Source organism: Lithobates pipiens, unplaced genomic scaffold (genome assembly GCF_037356315.1).
Source record: "Lithobates pipiens isolate NorthernLeopardFrog02 unplaced genomic scaffold, aLitPip1_a1.2 Scaffold_37, whole genome shotgun sequence".
NCBI lineage: Eukaryota > Metazoa > Chordata > Amphibia > Anura > Ranidae > Lithobates > Lithobates pipiens.
In genome coordinates this window covers 15,181,253-15,202,130 of record NW_027507825.1, presented here as the reverse complement: position 1 = coordinate 15,202,130, position 20,878 = coordinate 15,181,253, and the positions used below count along the sequence as shown (strand labels likewise).

Sequence of the window (20,878 nt, the reverse complement as noted above, 5' to 3'; positions counted from 1 at the left end):
AGGAACGCCTAGGTGTGAATGGAGCCTAAGCCCTATCTTGATCCAGCGATGTGCGTGAGAGCAGAGGCTCTCCCAGGGCTCTCCTCATTGGCTCACATGATCACACCTACTGAGACAATAAGGAAGAGAGCGGGAGGTGGGGGAAGAGCCATGCTGTGTGTGTGAATGCAAAAAGTGTCACCAGCACACCAATGATCTCCAGATTGGGTACAAAGCTTTATTCAACGATTACATAGTGACAGCAGATAGCAATGTTTCTGAGCCACGCATCACCCCTTCATCAGGCTGTGACAAATGGACACACAGGAGCACGGCTTGGGAGCGAGCTTACTTGAGTCCCTTTTATAGCAAAAGGCTTGTATTGGGGGCACTTGGCAGAAAGGAGGAGCCAGGAATACTGGCGAGGGACCCAAAAAGAAGAGGATTGGGGTTGGTCCATGCAAAAACATTACACAGGGCATGATATTTATATGAACATAGGTTCATCCATTAATTATAAGCACCACATCCCAAATTTTGTATAAATTGGAACACTAGTTGATAGGGACCTTAAAGGTGCAATATTCAAAGTCGGATATTATGTATAAAAAATATTCTTTTATTTTTAAACAAAAACAAGGATTTTTATCGTTAAAATATAAAGGAACAAGGAAATGCATAATAGTACAATACATTCTGTGTTCTAAACGATGCAGCGTTTCGCCCCTATATCGGGCTTCCTCAGGGGATGCTGTCCATTTGTAGACTATAATGCTTTCACTATTTCCTGAAACAAGACCAGAACTGCCAGGATGGTGAGATAATCAGCCGCGCCAAAAACATACCTCAGCGCCACAGGTGGCCACATATGGTAGATAATGGCCAGTTAGTTCGATGTGGGAACCAATGGACACAACCATGCTCTATATTTCCCCCAGATAGTCTCAGAGTAAATCTCAGCAGAAGGAGGTGTGTGGTCCTCGGTATTAAGTCAGCTGAAATATCGAACTAACTGGCCATTATCTACAATCTGTAGCCACCTGTGGCACTGAGGTGGGTTGTTGGCGCGGTTGATTATCTCACCATCCTGGCAGTTCTGGTCTCGTTTCAGGAAATACTGAAAGCATTACAGTGTACAAACTGACAGCATCCCTGACGAAGCCCGATTATAGGGGCGAAACGTTGGGAAATATCACCATGCTGCATCGTTTATAACACAGAATGTATTGTACTATTATGCATTTCCTTGTTCCTGTATATTTTAACGATAAAAATCCTTGTTTTTGTTTAAAAATAAAAGAATTTTTTTTTTTATACATTATATCTGACTTTGAATATTGCACCTTTAAAGTCCCTATCAACTAGTGGATTATGTCTCAAGAACAATTAGTAGCAAAGTTTCTGGTACTTAAGCAAAGTTTAGTAGCAAAGTACCTAAGTTTGAGGCCATCTGGGAACCTTGGGCAACCTACTCTGGCATTTTTCTATGCCCGGGCATTACACCAGACTCTTAGATCCACCTTGACCCCACCCTCTCCTTTCTTTCTTCCCTATCCTTTCTCTTTTCTGCTCTCTTGGGGGCATTATGATGCCTCCTTCTCCTATGTCTCTCCCATTTTCCACACATATAGGATTTTATAGTTTACTCTTTAAAATGAGCAACTGCCCCTTAGTGTGAGCCCTATATACTGCTAGAGTATGGAGGGGTGGGTGGGGGGCTCTGATCTCCAGGCCATGGGGAGGTAACCACACACTCACAGTTTGATCCCATGGGGGTGATGTGCGGCTGCCTTCTGGGGGGGGGGGGTTAGGTTTCTTCACCCATCAAATAGGTGGTGTTTTACTATCCCAATCTGGACATGAGCCTCTGGGAAAAGTTCTCCACCTAGAGGACCCGAATACCATTAGTGCTCCTCTTCACTATAAAAGTTACTTCTGATCTATGTTTTGGAATGAAATTATTAGCATGTTGTCTCGTGTATGATCTGTTACAGTTGACACTTTGTTACAGTAATACTTTGTTGCCAAGCAGGCTGATATGTATTTGTACACTATTTGTTCTAGATGAAAATTTAATAGAAAAATATGTGAAATAGTGAGCATAAAAAAAAAAAACGGCGGCGCTGTATATCTCTGACAGCCGCAGTGTATAAAGAGAACACTGGAGACAAGCCAATTGCTTCTTGTTCTTAAGTGACCAAACAAACATCCCGATCGGTCATATGATTCCAGGTAGTAAGCGCTTGCTCGCTGATGCTGCGTCATTCTGTGTTCGGTGACACTGTCATTTCTTCCTCTGTGCCAAAAAAGCTTTTTAATAAACTCAAACCCATCCAAGAAGTTTAGGTGAATTGACGCTAGTATGCCGGGGATTTTTCTGTCTGTTGCACAATGAAGGTAAACCAGACCTGTCGCATCAATTCTATTATTCATCAATCACGCTAATGCAAGCTTATGATGTTGTAGAGTACATTTTGCATTTTCTAAGCGTGCAGTCCATTGTGTTCATTTTGGGGCTCCATCTTGCATATGGCTTTGTAATGTATGCACCGGTCAGACATAACTTTATGACCACCCACCTGATATTGAGTAGGTCCCTCTTTTGCCACCAAAACAGCCCTGACCGGTTGAGGCATGGACTCCACTGGACCTCTGAAGGTATGCTGTAGTATCTGGCACCAAGCTGCCCATAGCAGATTCTTTAAGTCCTGGAAGTTTGGTGGTGAGGCCTCCATGGATCAGACTTATTTTTCCACCTCATCCCACAGATGCTTAATTGGATTGAGATCTGGAAAATTTGGAGGTCAAATAGACACCAGAGAATACGATTTCCATGAAGGGATGGATTTGGTCACCAACAATGTTTAGGAAGGTGTTGCGTGTCAAAGTAACATCCACATGAATGGCAAGGTTTCCCAGCAGAAAATTGCCCAAAGAATTACACTGCTTCCACTGGCTTGTCTTCTTCCCATACTGCATCCTGGTGCCATCTCTTTCCCCAGGTAAGTGACGCACACTCACCCACCCATCCACATGAAGTAAAAGAAAATGTGATTCATCAGATTAGTCTTCCTCCTTCCATTGCTCCATGGTCCACTCCTGATGCTCGCGTGCCCATTGTAGGTGCTTTTGGCTGTGGACACGGTTCAGCATGGGCACCCTGACCAGTCTGACCTGACTACACACCTCCATACACAACAATCTGCGATGCCCAGTTTTTCTGCTTTCAACACATCAACTTCTCGGACATGTTTACTTTCTGCCATCTTTATCCCCCTGGCTTTGCAGATGCCATTGTAATGACTTAAAGCCTGCTATTCACTTAAAGCGGGATTCCACCCTAAAGTGGAACCTCCGCTGATCGGAACCCCCCCCCCCTCCGGGGGGTGGAGATACCTGTCAAAGACAGGTATTTTCACCCACTTCCGGGCATAGACTCCCACGGGAGTCTACGCCATTTCCTGCCCTGCCGCGCTGTCTGCTGGGACACACACGGGTCTCAGAGACAGCGCGGAGATTTTCTATTGCGCGGCGTGGCTCGCGCATGCGCAGTAGGGAACCGGGAAGTGAAGCCGATTCGCTTTACTTCCTGATTCCCTCACCTCGAATGGCGGCGGCAGCAGCCGAGGCCCGAGCGGTCGATCGGCCTCGGCTGCCGGCATCGCTGGAAGCCGGGACAGGTGAGTGTCCATTTATTAAAAGTCAGCAGCTGTAGTATTTATAGCTGCTGGCTTTTAATATTTTTTTTTTTGGGCGGAATCCCTCTTTAAAATGGTTGTAAACCCTTACAAACCACTTTGACCTACAGGTAAGCCTAGATTAAAGCTTACCTGTAGGTCCAAGCAATATCTCCTAAACCTATATGGTTTAGGAGATATTTGCCCGAAAACGGGCACCGCTGTCTACGGCGCATGCGCCGTAGACAGCGGCGCGCAGGCGCACTGAGGGCGGCATTTCCAAGAATGGAGCTGCCGCGTGTGTCGACTCCCGTGCGCATGCGCGGGAGTGACGTCATCGTGGCTTCGCCGAATGACAGCGGCGGAGCTGCGAGACGCCACCAGCAAGATGGATGCGGCGGACTACAGGGGACAGCGGCGACTTCGCTGGCTCCTGTGTCAGGTAAGTGACACATAATGGGCTACTATGCGATGCAATGTGATGCGATGCATAGTAGTCCATTATGCTTTGCCTTTGCAGGGAATGAAAGAGGAAGTAAACCCATTAGGGTTTACTTCCTCTTTAAGCTGCCAGTGACCATAATTATGGCTGAACGGTGTACTTACCTGTCCAGGTGCCCATTATGGCCAGCGACCTTTCCTTCACAGCTGCTGAACATGAGGCAAGTGATCAATGTGCAAAAAAAATAAAAAATGTCTCTTTTGCAATATGATGCAATACCTAGGACCGCATAAGGCCAGGAGCATAGAACAGACAGAGCAGTGATGGGAAAGGGCACATAAATATACTGTACATCTACACTATATACTGTACAGCAAGGGTGCTCAATCCATGGCCTACGACCTCATTCTCTGGGATGGTGGGTCGGAAAGCCCAGATCATGATCAAGGGGGTTGCCGACCCTGTCATCCCAGAGCATCAGAGTGCATGGAGCCGGCAGCAGAGGAAATAGGCAGCTGGAGCCACATAAGCTGATGCTTTTTCTGTAGTACCGGCTTCTGTCCCAGGTGGAATGATACCATTTACATTTTTGGTTTTTGGGGGGGCAGTTAAACTCCATAGTTCTGTGGCCCCTTGACCAGGTACCAAATCACTCTTCCTTTTTTTTTTTTCACAAACCTCACAGCAAAATTCTTACTTGTAAAACAGTGATCCAGATTTGTTCCACGTCGGTGACATATCGCAGTCTGAAATTCAGTCTTCCAAATTCCCGCTCATCTCCAGACAGTGTTATTGTATCTGCAGCAAAAAATAAAAATAAAAAAGTCTGTTCACAATTAATTATGCTGGTAAATATTAAAGCTGGAATGCAAGCAGATTTCAAATATACAAATCAGCTCTTTATAGTACAACATTAAAGTGGTTGTAAACCCTTACAGACCACTTTTTACTACAGGTAAGTCCACAGTAAGGCTTATCTGTACCTGCATGGTTTAGGAGATATCCCCTGTATTTGCATGTGCTGACATCATCGGCACATGCGTACTGACACAAACTGAAGCAATGGCACGTATGTGCCGATGCTTCGGTAAGTGTGCCGTTACCGCGCGCATGCGTGGGAGTGACATCATCGTGGCTCCGGCTAATCACAGCGCAGGAGCTGCGATACCCGGAAGTAACCCCCGGGAGAGATGTCGCCGACCAGTGCTGTGCACGGGTACCGCAGCGAGGGTGTCGATCTCAAGTGTAATTGATCTGGTATCAACTTCTCACAGTCCACTGTACAGCAGAGCTCAGGGAGGGGAAGGGAGACACAGCACAATCTGTCCATGTGCTGACAAAAGAGCATTCTGATAGGAGGAGAAAGCATAGTGACAGAGATGAGCTTCTAACTCTGCTTTAACTATCCAGTAACATGCAGGGGGGGGTCCATCAAAGCCTGGGGTTAAGAGTAGTATGGGGTTTTCTTTTTGTTTTTTAAAAATTATACTTCCCTAGGTGGATGCAATGAAGCATCAATCGGATGTTGCATCTGTCCCCTGCCATCTCTAAGGGTGATAAGTGAGCGATCAAACACCAATGATCATTCAGTTCTCCCCACCACTCTGAGCAGAGAGCTGGTGACTCTCAGTCCCCACTGTCTACTCTGACCTCCCTCCCCCCATAGCACTGGGCTGTGGAGGAGGTGGGAGAGAGCAAGATGCCGGTCCAGGCTCATGGGTGGATCCTGACCAAATGATTGCGACCTTTCTGCAGCCAGGACCCATTCTTTGACGGCAGTTTACAGAGGGCTTCAGCTGTTGGCTAAAACCGGTTTATAGGAGTGCAGAACGAACAGCTCTCCTGTAATCCACAAGAGAAGTACAGCCAAATGAGCACTGGCTGTACTTATCCTTTAAGACCCCTTTCACACTGGGAGGGTGCCGGCACTTTTCAGCCACTAGGAGGGCTATTTTAGTCCCCGCTAACGGGCGAGGAAAGGGTTATTAGCTCCTGTGTTGCAGTGTTGCCGAAGCACTTTGCAGGCATGTCGGCAGTGCTGCCCATATGAATGGGCAGGGGTGATGGAGGAGCGCTGTATACATCGCTCCCAAACATGCTGCTTGCAGGACTTTTTTGCCCGTCCCACAAGCACACCGCCCCAGTGGGAATGCACTCAGGCTTTCAAACTGGGGTGGCTTGAGAGACACTTTTCAGGCGGTATTTTTATTGCTAAAAAGTCACCCCGCCGTTTTTTTTTTTTTTAAGTTAGCAGCTACAAATACTATAGCTGCTGACTTTTAAAATATGGACACTCACCTGTCCAGGGCCCCCGTGATGTCGGGTGGTGCCGCTGCCATCCTTGGTAAGGGAATCGGGAAGTGAAGCCTTGCACTTCCTGGTTCCCTACTGCACATGTGCTACTCGTTCTACACTACCCACTTGCCCCTACTGTTTTCTGGGACCCGCGCGTCTCCCAGCGGGGGGAGGGGGGAAACAGAGAAGGAGCTGGAAGTGGCGTAGATACCCACAGGTGGTTTGATTATCTATGCCCGTAAGTGGGAGCAAAATACCTGTATTAGACAGGTATCTGCTCCCTATTCCCAACTAAAAGGTGCCAAATGTGACACTTGAGGGGGGGAGGAAGCGGAAATTCTATTTTTGGGTGGAACTCCGCTTTAAATGCTGTTGACCATCATTCAATCTGGAAGGCCGAGGACATCTAGTGGTGGAAAAAAATCCTGCACTGGACCCCTCAGGGTTGAAGGTGAATATTGCAACAAAACCTGCCTTTTTTTATTTATTTTAATGGACCTATCATTTAACTGGGGTTTTAAACTTTTTACAATAACTTGAGTTGTGTAAAGCATATATAATTTGGGCTGGATCTCCTATGGATTGAGTAACTTTTGTAGGTGGTGAGATCAAAGTAGTTTGAGTCTGTATGTCAATTAGACATGTGCATTCGTTTACGTCCGAATGCATTTTCGTCCGAATTTCAGCTATTTGGTTTTTCGTTTTGACAAACGATAACGAAAGCACAGAATCCGAAAAATCCGACATAAATAAATGCTTTATTTTCGTTTTCATTGTTACAACAGTTCGATATAGAATAGGAGATTCGACGTGACTCTGACAATAACAATTTGTGTCTATAGAACCTGTGGTCGAATGTGCCTAACCTTACCTCTATTAATCTTATTAGTAAGATTATATAGAGAAAATATTCGACAGAGAAAAAAGATTTGACAGAGAAAAAAGATTCTGCAAGTTACTGTCCTAAAAAGTGTTTGGGGACCCGGGTCCTGCCCCAGGGGACATGTATCAATGCAAAAAAAAGTTGTAAAAACTGCAGTTTTTTCGGGAGCAGTGATTTTAATAATGATTAAAGTGAAACAATAAAAGTGTAATATTCCTTTAAATTTCGTAGGGGGGGGGGGGGTGTCTATAGTATGCCTGTGAAGGGGCGCATGTTTCTGGTGCTTAGAACTGTCCCTGCACAAAGTGTCATTTATGCAGGAAATAAAGTCCTTTAAAATCACTCGCAGCTATTATGAATTGTCGGCTCCGCAATACAGAGAACACTCATTGAAAGTTATTGATAAATAAATAAAAAAAAGCGTGGGGGTCCCCCAAATTCAATTACCAGGCCCTTCAAGTCTGGTATGGATATTAAGGGGAACCCTGCCTCAAATTTAAGAAAAAATTGACGTGGGGTCCCCCTAAAAATCCATACCAGACCCTTTATCCAAGCACGCAACCTGGCAGGCCGCAGGAAAAGAGGGGGGGACGAGAGAGCGCCCCCCCTCCCTCCTGAACCATACCAGGCCACATACCCTCAACATTGGGAGGATGCTTTGGGGGTCTGTGACCCCTCAAAGCACCTTGTCCCCATGTTGATGAGGACAAGGGCCCCATCCCCACAACCCTGGCCGGTGGTTGTGGGGGTCTGCGGGCAGGGGGCTTATCAGAATCTGGAAGCCCCCTTTAACAAGGGGACCCCCAGATCCCGCCCCCCCCCGTTTGAAATGGTAAGGGGGTACAAAAGTACCCCTACCATTTCGCAAAGAAAGTGTAAAAAATTGTTAAATAAGACAAACACACTTTTGAAAAATTCCTTTATTAAAAAAAAATAAAAATAAAAAAAAGATTCCAGCGGTGGTAATCCACTCTTGCTATCCAGCGACGGACGGTCATCTCTCCAGCGATGGCTCATCTGAATCAGCGCAGCGAATCCATCCTTCTTCTGTCTCCATGGAGGAGACACTGCAGGGATTCCGTCACCTGACCCCGCCCCCCTCTGACGCAAGGGGAAACCCGGGGTTCCCCGTGACGTATGGGTGACCCCGCACCCCTCTGATGTAACACAGGCAGGTTTCCGTTACATCAGAGGGGGGCGGGGTCACCCATACGTCACGGGGAACCCCGAGTTTCCCCTTGCGTCAGAGGGGGGCGGGGTCAGGTGACGGGAGGCTCCGCCCTCCGTATATAAGAAACGTCAGGCGGACGGAATCCCTGCAGTGTCTCCTCCGTGGAGACAGAAGAAGGATTCTGCGCTGATTCAGATGAGCCATCGCTGGACCCCGGAGAGATGATTGTCTTTGTGTTTTTTTTTTTTTTTTTTTTTTAATAAAGGAATTTTTCAAAAGTGTGTTTGTCTTATTTAACTATTTTTTACACTTTCTTTGTGAAATGGTAGGGGTACTTTTGTACCCCCTTACCATTTCAAACAGGGAGGGGGTGGGATCTGGGGGTCCCCTTGTTAAAGGGGGCTTCCAGATTCTGATAAGCCCCCAGCCCGCAGACCCCCACAACCACCGGCCAGGGTTGTGGGGATGAGGCCCTTGTCCTCATCAACATGGGGACATGGTGCTTTGAGGGGTCACAGACCCCCAAAGCATCCTCCCAATGTTGAGGGTATGTGGCCTGGTACGGTTCAGGAGGGAGGGGGGGACGCTCTCTCGTCCCCCCCTCTTTTCCTGCGGCCTGCCAGGTTGCGTGCTCGGATAAAGGGTCTGGTATGGATTTTTAGGGGGACCCCCACGTCAATTTTTTTTTAATTTGACGCAGGGTTCCCCTTAATATCCATACCAGACCTGAAGGGCCTGGTAATTGAATTTGGGGGACCCCCACGCTTTTTTATTTATTTTTATTTTTATTTTTTTTATCAATGACTTTCAATGAGTGTTCTCTGTATTACGGAGCCGACAATTCATAATAGCTGCTAGTGATTTTAACCACTTGCTTACTGGGCACTTAAACCCCCCTCAGTCCCAGACCAATTTTCAGCTTTCATCGCTGATGCACTTTGAATGACAATTGCGCGGTCATACAACACTGTACCCAAATGAAATTTTTATCATTTTTTTCCCACAAATAGAGCTTTCTTTTGGTGGTATTTAGTTACAGCTCTGAGTTTTATTTTTTGCTAAACAAACAAAAAAAGATGCAAAAAAAAAAAATCATGTTTTAATAGTTTGTTATAAAATTTTGCAAACGGGTCATTTTTCTTCATTGAAGTGCGCTGATTAAGCGGCACTGATGGGCTGCATTGGTGGGCACTGATGGGCTGCATTGGTGGGCACTGATGGGCTGCATTGGTGGGCACTGATAGGCTGCATTGGTGGGCACTGATAGGCTGCACTGGTGGGCACTGATAGGCATAGTTAAGGCGGCACTAATAGGCACAGATAAGGCGGCACCGATGGGCACAGATAAGGCGGCACTGATGGGCAAAGATGGGCACAGATAAGATGGCACGGATGGGTGGCACGGATAAGTGGCACGGATGGGCACTGATAGGTACCACTGATAGATGGGCACTGATAGGTGGCACTGATAGGTGGCTCTGATAGGTGGCACTGCTGGGCACTGATGGGCGGCACTGCTGGGCACTGATGGGCGGCACTGGGGTGCAGCACCTTTGAGGCAGATTGTGGGCACTGTGGGTGGCACTGTGGGCACTATGGGCACTGCTGGGTGGCACTGACGGGGGGCACTTACTTTTATTCAGGATGGCACTGCAGGGGGCAGGTGGGCACTGGCAAGGGACAGGTGGTTGCTTGTATTGCTGGCCATGATCGGGACTGATGTCCCGATCACGGCCGCCGGTGATCTGCTTTTTTTTTTTCTCCTCGCGCTGTCAGCGCGAGGAGGAATAATAGCCGATTACCGGCTCCGTTCTATCACATGATCAGCTGTCATTGGCTGACAGCTGATCACGTGATAAGGGGTCGGGATCGACCCCTTGCACGGATCAGTGATCAGGCGAGTCTCATGGACTCGCCGATCACAGAGCGCGCCCCTCAGGGGGCGCGCAGGCCGCTCGTGCACGGGACGACGTCAATAGACGTAGTCCCGGAAAAGTAGGTCCGCGCTAATGACGTCATTTGGCAATAGCGCGGATCCCAAGTGGTTAAAGGACTTTTTTTCCTGCATAAATGACACTTTGTGCAGGGACAGTTCTAAGCACCAGAAACATGCGCCCCTTCACAGCCTACGAAATTTAAAGAAATATTACACTTTTATTGTTTCACTTTAATCATTATTAAAATCACTGCTCCCGAAAAAATGGCTGTTTTTTAAAACTTTTTTTTGCATTGATCCATGTCCCCTGGGGCTGGACCCGGGTCCCCAAACACTTTTTAGGACAGTAACTTGCAAATTAGTCTTTAAAATTAGCAATTTTAGATTTTGAACGTTGGAGTCCCATAGACTTTAATAGGGTTCTAAAGTTCACACGAAGTATGCTATATACTAGCTCCGTCGAATCTTCTTTATACATTCGACAGACACCATAAGCCTTCAAAGACAGATTCGACCGTAATTCATGTGGATTTTCGGACGAATGCAATTTTTGAACGAAAAACGAAATAAATAAAAAACGAATTTTCGGGAGTAATTTAAATAAATTACGTTTTCGGATGAAAACGAAATTCCGAAACGAAATATTTTACTCTGCACATGTCTAATGTCAATTTCAGCAAGGCCAAATGGTGTATAATCAGTAGTTTTCTGGTCTTACCAAGACTGCGGTTACTGCCTTGTGAATCTTTCCTGGAGGAATTGCTGCTGCGGATGCTGGAGACAGAATCGTATCTCTAAAAAATAAAACATAACCTCTATTAATGGGTGACAGTGGAAACAGATACACAGCAACCATTTCAACTGGCAGAGTATGTAATGTATATGTATATGTAGATGTAATGCGTTTTCCTCTACCCTGCTGTGCTATATGATGTAATAGACTGGGGTGGCATCACTTTCCACTGCTTGCAATTCTGCAAGCTATGTGTGACAGCCCAAACTACTGCCTAACCTGTGGACTGTCCCGCCACACTGGTGACACCCACTCTTACCCCCCCCTGGTAAGACCACCTAAAGTACATCCGCATCCAGTGCTGGATTAAACACTGTAGAGGTCCGTAGGCAGTGGAAACCTTGTGCGCGTGCTCTAGTAGGATAACTTTGAAAGTAGTGTGCATGTCGGCTGCTGGATGGAGATGACCATCACTACTGTACATTACACGCACATGATATTTAATGGTATCCCAGTCTTATTCCGTAGGGTTCAATATTAAGTTGGCTCCGCCCTTTGCAGCTATAACGGCTTCAACTCTTGTGGGAAGGCCGTCCACAAGGTTTAGGAGTGTGTCTATGGGAAAGTTTGACTATTCTTCCAGAAGTGCATTTGTGAGGTCAGGCACTGATGTTGGACAGGAAGGCCTGGCTCGCAGTCTCCCCTCTAATTCATCCCAAAGGTGTTCTATCGGGTGTGCAGGCCAGTCAAGATCTTCTACCCCAAACTCACTCATCCATGTCTTGATGGACCTTGCTTTGTGCACTGGTCCAAATCATTTGGTGGAGGGGGGATTATGGTGTGGGGTTGTTTTTCAGGGGTTGGGCTTGGACCCCTTAGTTCCAGTGAAGGGAACTCTTAAAGAGGGATTCCACCAAAAAAAAAAAAATTAAAAGCCAGCAGCTATAAATACTACAGCTGCTGACTTTTAATAAATGGACACTCACCTGTCCCGGGTTCCAGCGATGCCGAGGCCGATCGATCGCTCGGCTCTCGGCTGCTGTAGTCACCATTCTAGGTGAGGGAATCAGGAAGTGAAGCGAATCGGCTTCACTTCCCGGTTCCCTACTGCGCATGCGCGAGCCGCGCCGCGCAATAGGAAATCTCCGTGCTGTCACTGGGACCCGTGTGTGTCCCAGCAGACAGCGCGGCAGGGCAGGAAATGGCGTAGACTCCCACGGGAGTCTATGCCCGGAAGTGGGTGAAAATACCTGTCTTTGACACCCCCCTCCCTGAAAGGTGTCAATTGTGACACCGGAGGGGGGGAGGGATCCGATCAGCGGAGGTTCCACTTTAGGGTGAAATCCCGCTTTAAGGTGTCAGCAAACCAAGACATTTTGGACAATTTGATGCTCCTAACTTTGTGGGAACAGTTTGGGGGGTGGCCCCTTCCTGTTCCAACATGACTGAATTTGAAATCCTTTGAAATGAATATACGAAACCAACTTAAACAACTTTCAACTAAATTTGTTACATCCGAATCTCTGAATAACAAACATTTGTCCGCATTTTTATATTCAAATCGAAACGAATTGCATATGTCTAGCTGCATAATTGTGTGTTGTTTTTTTTTTTTTTTTTTTGTTTTTTTTTTTTTAGGCTTTCCTTCTTTTTTTTTTTTCCCCTGGTGATTTGGCCAGCAAGTCTGTTGTTTTTCAACAGAACACACACTCCTGCAGATGTAGAAGTTAGGGGGTTGGGACAAACCATTTACCACAGACAGGGGTGCTTACAGAGAACAGCTTTTATTTATTAATGCAAAACCTTGATCCCAAAAGGAAAATAGCTGTTGCCGTAACTGATTGTGTAACTGCAGTGTGAGCAGGAGTTCAGCTTCAATTTGTTAGTGTATCTAAATCTGCTAGTCCATTTAACACTTCCCAAACCCCCCTGGCTGACATAGAAAAGGGAGGGGGGGGGGGGGGGGAAGCCATAAAAAAAAACTACTGCAGTCACCACAGCTAATGATTGGTAAACTTCAATATATTGCATTTTTGGTTTTGGGTTTAATACAACTTTTACCCCCTCCTCCATACAAAACCTGTGTGATTTTGTGTTGGCAAGCCTACTCTGCACATCTTTCAATCCAGTATTGTATTCCATAGAAGCCTCTAGTTATTACATCTCCAGTTATTACAGTCTATAATTGGTGTATTTCCAGTACCTGAATAACGCTGCTCAGATCATACAGGGAAGTGCTGAGACCCGAAGAATCAGACGTTTTGATGTTCCTCAAGTCGCAGACTGAAACAGACCCAGAGATTAAAGGATTTAGTTACAATGTCGAGTTCTTCCAAGCAGATATAGAGAAGACTTTGAGACGGGAGCCTGGCAATCCAGGAGTGGACAATAATGCCGTATTGTTCTTTAGCTTCTCAAATCGTAAAGACGAACAAAAAAATCAACCGTACGTCTGCGCCAATAGTTTTGCATTCAAATTTAAAAAGAAAATTACATAGAAAAGTTTCTTTCTTGAAAAGCAATTTCCTTTCTAAGCTGCTCCATAATTCTAACTACCAGGTATACAAGTTAACCGTACCATCGCACGCTGATATACGTCCTAACTTTGAAGAGGAATATTGTAGTTATGGCAGCAGCTAGCTGCTGTAACCCCAGTATCCTCTTTTTCGGTTGGTGGTCCGGTTTCTGAAAATAGTGGTCTCTGCGGCGGATTCGCCGCAAGATCACTTTATTCGGCGGGACCCCTTCTGCCATGCTCCGGGGGCCCTCTGCAGCTTACCAGAGCTTTTAGCAGCGGTGGAGGTGATGGGATCCTCTCGCATCAGTGGCATGGAGGTGAGTGAGGGGAAGATGGCCCCCCACTCGTCTCCATATCATTGCAGGGAGGAAGCGACCTCAAAACGTCACTTACGCCCATAGCTCCTAATGCCGCGTACACACGGGCGGATTGTCTGCCCAACTAAGTTCGTCAGACAATCCGACAGACGGTCCCTTCAAAATTTGAATGAACGGACTTGACCACACACGATGAGCAGACAGTCCGCTGAAAGCGTGCGCGATGACGTGTACAGCACGTACGACGGGACTAGAAAAACGACGTCCAATACACTGCAATGCAACCTTCGGCCGTGTAAATCCTTTCTGAGCATGCGCCATACTTAGTCCGTCCAACTTGCCTACACACGATCGGACTGTCCGCTGAAACCAAGTTTGGACGGACAAAACCAAGTTTGAACGGACAAAATTACGGAAATTCCGTAAGACTTTGTTCGTCAGACAGTCCGCTGAAAAAGTCCGCTGAAGCCCACACACGAGTGGATTGTCCGCTGAAACACGGTTCAGCGGACTAAGTTGGACAGACAATCCGCCCGTGTGTACGCGGCCTCAAGGGACATTTTTTCTGTTTTTTTTTTTTAAATGACCATCTTTTTTTATTTTTAATCGCATTTTAGTATATATAAGAGATCTGGGCTCTTTTTGACTCCAGATCTCATATTTAAGAGGTCCTGCCATGCATTTTTTCTATTACAAGGGATGTTTAAATTCCTTGTAATAGGAATAAAAGTGACAATTTTTTGTTTGTTTTAAAGAACAGTGTAAAATAAATAAGAAAAAAGTATTTTTTTTTTTTTTTAAATGCACCCTGTCCTGCCGAGCTCGCATACAAAAGCAAGCGCATACATGAGTTGCGCCCGCATATGAAAACAGTGTTCAAACCACACATGTGAGGTATCACTGTGATCGGTAGAGCGATAGCAATAATTCTAGCCCTCTGTAACTTAAAACATGCAACCTGTAGATTTTTTTTTTTATGTCGCCTATGGAGATTTTTATGGGTAAAAGTTTGTCGCCATTCCACGAGCGGGCGCAACTTTGAAGCGTGACATGTTGGGTATCAATTTACTTGGTATAACATTATCTTTCACAATATAAAAAAAATTGGGTTGACTTCACTGGTGTCTTATTTTTAATTTTTTTTTCCAAAAAAAGTGCGCTTGTAAAACCACTGCGGAAATACGGTGTGACAAAGTATTGCAACAACCGCCATTTTATTCTCTAGGGTGTTAGAAAAATAATTTATGTTTGGGGGTTCTATTTAATTTTCTAGCAATAAAAAAAAAAACTGTTTTTAACTAGTAAACAACAAATCTCAAAAAGATGCTGGGTCCTTAAGTAGTAAAAAATGTGCAGTTATTATTTGTGTACATTTTAAATTCCATGTATTCCTCAAGCTCTTCATGCCTAAGGCCCCTTTCACACAGGGGGGCCTCCGTTGGACAGACTCTGCTTGCTCAGCAGCAGGGGGGATGGCTCAGCTGATCCCCGTTTGAGCAGATGGAAGACAGGTCCGTCTTCGCTCTCTGTGCAGAGCAGAGACGGACACAGTCCTGCTCTCCTCTATGGGGAGATCGGGGGGGGGGGGGGGGACACAGACCACCTGTCTGATCTGCCAGACGGATGGACAATAGGACCACCATCCATCTGGATTTTGCAGACAGGATCGGATATCAGCGGAGGCCAGTGGACATGTCACCGCTGACATCCACTTCTTTATAGGGGTTAGGTCAGGTCCACCTGATTGGACAGCCTGTGTGAAAGGGCCCTATGGGTAAAACTAATATTAAAGGAGTGGTAAACTCCCAAGGTATTCTTTGCATTAAGGTGAAAAATCCTCTGCGCTGCAGCTGCCCCCACAGAGCCCCCCCCCCCATTTTCTTACCTGAACCCGATCATTCCAGCAATGAGCACGAGCACAGCAGCTCCAGCCACTGTCTTGGGACCTGCTATTGGCTCCCACTGCTGTCCACCAAATCCAGTGACACAGGAGCTGGGGGGCGGGGCCAAGTCCTGCTGTCCGTGTCAATGGACGCAGCAGTTGGACTTGTGAGCACATGCTTGCACGGGTGCACCCATGGAATTCCGGTCTCCGTAGGGGCACACGATGAAGAGGAGGAGCCAGGAGCGCCGCCCGGTCACCCCATAAAAGGAGGATCGGGGGCCACTCTGTGCAAAACCCTTACACAGAGCAGGTAAGTATAACATATAGAAGAAATGGATTCCGGACAGCGGCACTCCAATAAAAGCCTTTATTGTAATGAATAGTCAACGTTCATGTGACAACAGAAGCAGGACAGACAGCTGATGCATTTCAGAGTATCACTGCTGCTTAGTACTTAGTAAGTATAACGTGTTTGTTATTTTACAAAAAAAAAAAAAAGAAAACTAACCTTTACAATCACTTTAATGCCTAAGCATAATTTTGCTCTTTGACATGTGTTAGTAAAAAGGCACAAGGAGTTGAGGAACTGGGATTTTAAAGGTACACCATATACACAAACAGACAACAATGTAAAAAAGCAATATATAAATCATTTATTAAAACATAAACAAGATAAAAGTAAGGACCACAGTTAGTCAACATTCTGGGTATAACACACATCTCAACCCTAACTGCTGAGAGAACTGGGGTCACATACAGGTTTATTATCTTGTCCTACTATTTCAACATGTTTCGCCAGGTCGGCTTCATCGGGAAAAGGACAAGAATATCCAATAGTCATAAAATAATATAGACAATATTTTTTTTTTTTTTGCAGGTTTGGGAGCTCTTGAGACACACTAACTTGGTGTAAGGTGGACTCCCTTATCCTCTCTCACTACCTAGATTTGTCTTAGTTGTTTTTTTACCCTGCATTGGGACTTTTTGTTCCACTTTTTTTTTCTGGTTTGCTCCCTCAATAGAGATTCTGTGTGAGGTTGGAGCCACACTACAATAGGATATATAGAGGTCCTTAGACATTGGAGTTTGGGCTATAGGGAGATTCAGTTAAGACTCTTTGTAATTCACCTGTCCGCCGGAGCTCCCAACATTGAGATTGTGTGGTTGCCAATCAAGATATGGGCCTTTGGCATTGCTGCGTTTACATTTGTCAGTGAAATCATAGAAGTTTCATCCCTCCCTACGGGTATTCTGACACAGTTGGATCGTTTTTTGCGGGCTTTGCATATCTTGTCACTTTATGTCGATTGGATATTCTCGTCCTTTTTCTGATGAAGCCGACCTGGTGAAACATGTTGAAATAGGACAAGAGACTAAACCTGTATGTGACCCCAGTTAGGGTTGAGATGTGTGTTTATACCCAGAATGTTGACTGTAACTGTGGTCCTTACATTTATCTTGTGTATGTTTAATAAATGATTTATATATTGCTTTTTTACATTGTTGTCTGTTTAACAATGTAACTATGACCTAGACCAAACCTTGATCTAAGTATTTTTTTTTCTTTTTTTTTTTTCCCCACACACACTTAAAGTGGAGGGCCACCCTAAAAAGAAAAGTTCATTAAAAATTAGAAAAAAAATTTGATTTAGATTTTTTTGCTAAATTTTAATGTATTTTTGTTTTTCAGGGTGGCCCTCCACTTTAAGTAGGGTATGCCTGTACACATCCTAGTACCACTAGAGGGTGCTACACCTGTTAACTCGCAAAAAGAAGTTGAATTATTGCTGATGCTAATATGTTGTCATTTCGCAAGTCTGTCACCACAGACTGAATATGTAGCAGCATTCATATTTCCCTGTAAGCTGTTCAAACAATGTCATGATTAATGTCCTAATCATCAGTGGAAAGTCCTAAATCATTATTTGCTGTAGATTGCCATGTAGACAATGTATCGGAGAAACAGGAAGACAAAGTCATAATATAACTATAAAGTGAGATGTTTGTCATCAATAAAGTGATCCTGCCAAGCAAGCATGTTGCTGTAAATTGGAAGCAGAATACTTACCTTTCCTGCATTTCCCAATAAATTCCACTCTGTTGTTGAGAAATGGTCCCCCAAAGCGGTGGCGGCTGGTGCTCAAAAAAACCCCCCCATCAATTGCAACCTCACTGTGCCCATCAAACGCAGCCACTCTGCCCCATCAAATGCAGCCACTCTGCCCCATCAAATGCAGCCACTCTGCCCCATCAAATGCAGCCACTTGTGCCCCTTCATATGCAGCCACTTGTGCCCCTTCATATGCAGCCACTCTGCCCCTTCATATGCAGCCACTTGTGCCCTTTCATATGCAGCCACTTGTGCCCCTTCATATGCAGCCACTTGTGCCCCTTCATATGCAGCCACTTGTGCCCCATCATATGCAGCCACTTGTGGCCAATGCTATACAGCCATTCGTGCCACATCATATGCATCATATGCAGCCACCTTTTTTTTTAAAGCCTATTAGAGCATATGGCTCTAATCAGGTGCTTAAAAAAAAAAACACCCCCTGCCACTGTAATTCAATCGCTCGGCGTCCGAAAAGGGGCCAGATGCCTGAATAGGGGGTGGCAGCAATGCATGAATCCATCCATTAGTCATATAGGGGGTGGCGTGATAGGAGGAGGCCGCGCCTGTGCACCCTTAATGGATGCACCGCCACTGCCCCAAAGTCTGCTGGAAAACAGACTCGGAACACTGGTATGAACACAACAAAAGGATTGAATTTTCAAACAATTGATTAGCCATAGCTTCCTTCCAATCGATTTAGTGCAGATTTGATCAAACTAGAGTAGATCAGCTAGAGCAGAAAATGATTCGTCTTTTTGAACCGGCAGCGCTGATCTACTTTGTTCATTAATTAAAAAATTAATTAAAAAACAATAAAAAAAAAATCCCTTAATCTATTCCATAGTTTGTAGAGGTGATAGCTTTTGCTCAAACCAATCGATATACTCCTATTAGCTTTTTTTTTTTTTTTTTTTTACCAAAAATATTTAGAATATATATCGGCCTAAACTGATGAATTAATTTATATATATAATATTTTTTTCATTTTTTTTACTTTTTGCTATAATATATACCCCAAATTTATTTATTTATAATATATATATATATATATATATATAATACTTTTTTTTTGGGGGGTGGGGATATAGATATAAATATAATCTTCTTTTTTTTTTTTTTTTTACTGTTCCTTTGATCAAATGGCACCAAATAGCCTGGTTATTAAGGGTGCAAATCGGGGCTGAAGTGGTTGAACGTTGGAGTCTTACACTATACCAGGGGTAGGGAACCTATGGCTCTCGAGCCAGATGTGGCTCTTTTGATGGCTGCATCTGGCTCTCACCTCTCAATCCGTGGATTGCGTGGTGTGCCGATCCGTGGATTGAGCCCATAGGAAAGGCCGCCACTTCGGCCTAGCTCCGGAGCTGTGGCCATCTTGGTAAACCCGGCGGCGGCCTAGGTGAGCGGCGTGCTGACGTCGTCATCACCCGCCTCAACTGCTCGTGGATCTGCCTGCCTGTGTAGTGGTAAGCAAGCAGACAATCGTAGGGGAGATGTGGATATTATAGTTATAATTGAAATTAGTCGATTAATCAATAAAAATAAAATAAAATAATAATTCGTTTTAAACATATTGTATGGCTCTCGCGGAATTACATTTTAAAATATGTGCCGTTCATGGCTCTCTCAGCCAAAAAGGTTCCCTACCCCTGCACTATACAATAATATTGTTAGGTACACAGATATTGGTTGTGGGGGGGGGGGGGGGGGGTGTAACGATGAACATATCTTCCTCTTTAAATACGTAACCCCAGGTTTTTACCTGAGCCATACATTCTAGCTGCGTCTGGGCTCATCGTTCCACGTCTGTTCAGATCGGGTGAGATGTGCTTCTGGACGAAGCCCGGATTGTAGACGATGTCATAGTTCGCTCCATACTGATAAGCTGCAGACAGCTCCGTCTTCCTGTCTGTGAATGTGGCCCTTGCAGATCCTGAGTGACAGAAAGTAAAGGCAACAGATGTGCGAGTCACAAGATGAAGTATTACTGCTGACATTAGAGGATCAGCATGAGAGAGAAGCTGTCACTTACCAAACTCTTTCACGTAAAAGCACGTCAGACCTATTGTCCTCTTTTATATTGTTGTTATAGGGAATACTCTCCCTCTTGCCATATAATGACTCAGGTGTTGATTTGATGATGTAAAAAAAGGGTTGAAATTTAAGAGCCACACCACTGCTGAGATGTCCAGATACAACTTCCATTAAAGGTCAGTGGTACAATTTGAAGAAATTCTGACGCGTTTCAGGGGTCTAAGTGCCCCCTCCATCAGGTCTAGAAATAACATAAGATTATCATGTCAATCTGACTGTACAATCTGTACGACTGTACAATCACATTGTATAATGTATGATTTAATTTATACATATACCAGTTTTGAGTTATTGTTTTTTTTTGTTTTTTTGTTTTTTATTAAGTTTAAAGTAGAACTACAGGCAAAACTTTTTTTTTTTTTTTTTCATTTTGAATAGAGCAAGGGAAGGTTATTATAACCCCTGTCCATTTTTTTTTTTTTTTTCGCCATCTGTGTCCCATTGGGGAGATTTACCTTCACTTCCTGTCCTATAGCCAAACAGGAAGTGAGAGAAAGTACCTGAAAATTAATGGATCCCTTGGGGACCTCCAGATCACCAAAACGAATGTCTTCATTAGAAGATTTTATTTTTTTTGTTCCTTTTTGGATAGTGTAAGGGAGCGTTATAACCCCTGTCAGATTATTTTTTTTGCCATCTGCGTCCCATTGGGGGAGATTTACCTTCACTTCCTTTCCCATAGCCAAAACGGGAAGTGAGATAAAATATCTACAAGATAAGGGAATTCCTTGGGGACCCCCCCAGGTCACCAAAACTAGCGTCCCTATGGGAAGATTTCTCCTATATTACTTTTCTGGGGACAACCCAAACTTTGGGATTTTCTTTTACTTTCAAT

At 44.9% G+C, this 20,878-nt stretch overlaps 1 protein-coding gene across 3 annotated transcripts in view; it reads right to left on the bottom strand.

The window, feature by feature from the left end:
* The window catches only part of TC2N (tandem C2 domains, nuclear), a 141,270-nt gene that overhangs the window by 40,786 nt on the left and 79,606 nt on the right, over positions 1–20,878 (bottom strand). For all 3 annotated transcript variants that reach the window (XM_077466755.1, XM_077466754.1, XM_077466756.1), the window contains 4 exons: positions 19,712–19,882; positions 13,320–13,399; positions 11,102–11,177; positions 4,796–4,896 (listed from right to left, as the gene is read on the bottom strand). In XM_077466755.1, the coding sequence (XP_077322881.1) occupies positions 4,796–4,896; positions 11,102–11,177; positions 13,320–13,399; positions 19,712–19,882 (428 nt within the window). The remainder of the gene's footprint in view (positions 1–4,795; positions 4,897–11,101; positions 11,178–13,319; positions 13,400–19,711; positions 19,883–20,878) is intronic.